Source organism: Sinocyclocheilus grahami, unplaced genomic scaffold (assembly GCF_001515645.1).
Source record: "Sinocyclocheilus grahami isolate Dianchi unplaced genomic scaffold, SAMN03320097.WGS_v1.1 scaffold15229.1, whole genome shotgun sequence".
NCBI classification, from domain to species: domain Eukaryota; kingdom Metazoa; phylum Chordata; class Actinopteri; order Cypriniformes; family Cyprinidae; genus Sinocyclocheilus; species Sinocyclocheilus grahami.
This window is the reverse complement of record NW_015515656.1, coordinates 2,733-3,495: the sequence shown is the minus strand read 5'-3', so window position 1 is coordinate 3,495 and position 763 is coordinate 2,733. Positions and strand designations below refer to the sequence as shown.

The following is a 763-nucleotide window of genomic DNA, read 5'->3' as shown; positions in this document are numbered from 1 at the left end:
AGTCCCACCACCCACGATGGCAACAGTCCTTTGCTGGAAAGAGACGACGAAAACAAACCTCAAAGCAAAAAGCAAAAAACCCTGATGGCTCATCGAGTCCAGTGTCCTCGACCCCAGTGCTCCGCAGCCACAGCTGGTGGGGGAACTGTTTTCTCCTTCCTCTAGTCATGCTATCATACTTGCCCTGTGAGGCCTGGGGCACCACCTTCAAAATCTCCATCGTAGGACCGTGGGCGTGTGACCCCATGTACTCCAAAGCCCTGCCAGACCTAGCTGCACGATTAGCTATGAGCCGAATAAACAAAGACCCCGACCTTAACAAAGGTTACTGGTATGATTACACACTAATTAATGAGGATTGCTCGAGCTCGAAAGCGCTGGCACGCTTTGCCGAGCTGGAGGGCTACGGTTCGGCCTTTCTTGGACCAGCAAACCCTGGCTACTGCACTGCTGCTACACTCCTGGCAAAGAATTGGAACAAGGGCATCCTGTCCTGGGCTTGTCTGAAGGCTGACATGGATGAGGGAATGTACCCCACCTTTCTGCGGCCGCTCCCGTTGTCTTCTCGTGTGCTCTTCTCTGTGCTGCGCTTTTTCCGCTGGGCACATGTTGGGATTATAACAGTGGAGAACGACATGTGGGAGGCGACTGGGCATGAACTTGCAGAATCCCTGCGTGCTCTTGGTCTGCCAGTTGGCGTGGTTGTTACCATGGAAATGGACAAGGAGGGGCCACGGCGAGCCCTGAAGACAATACGGGAGAC

General features: G+C 54.1%; 1 protein-coding gene across 1 annotated transcript in view; it reads left to right on the top strand.

Moving 5' to 3' along the window:
• Positions 1–2: 2 nt before the first annotated feature.
• The window catches only part of LOC107579190 (retinal guanylyl cyclase 2-like), a gene marked incomplete at both ends in the record, with an annotated part of 3,368 nt that continues 2,607 nt past the window's right edge, over positions 3–763 (top strand). Inside the window, one exon of the mRNA XM_016265047.1 lies at positions 3–763. This exon is cut by the window's right edge and continues 5 nt beyond it. Within this exon, the coding sequence (XP_016120533.1) occupies positions 3–763 (761 nt within the window).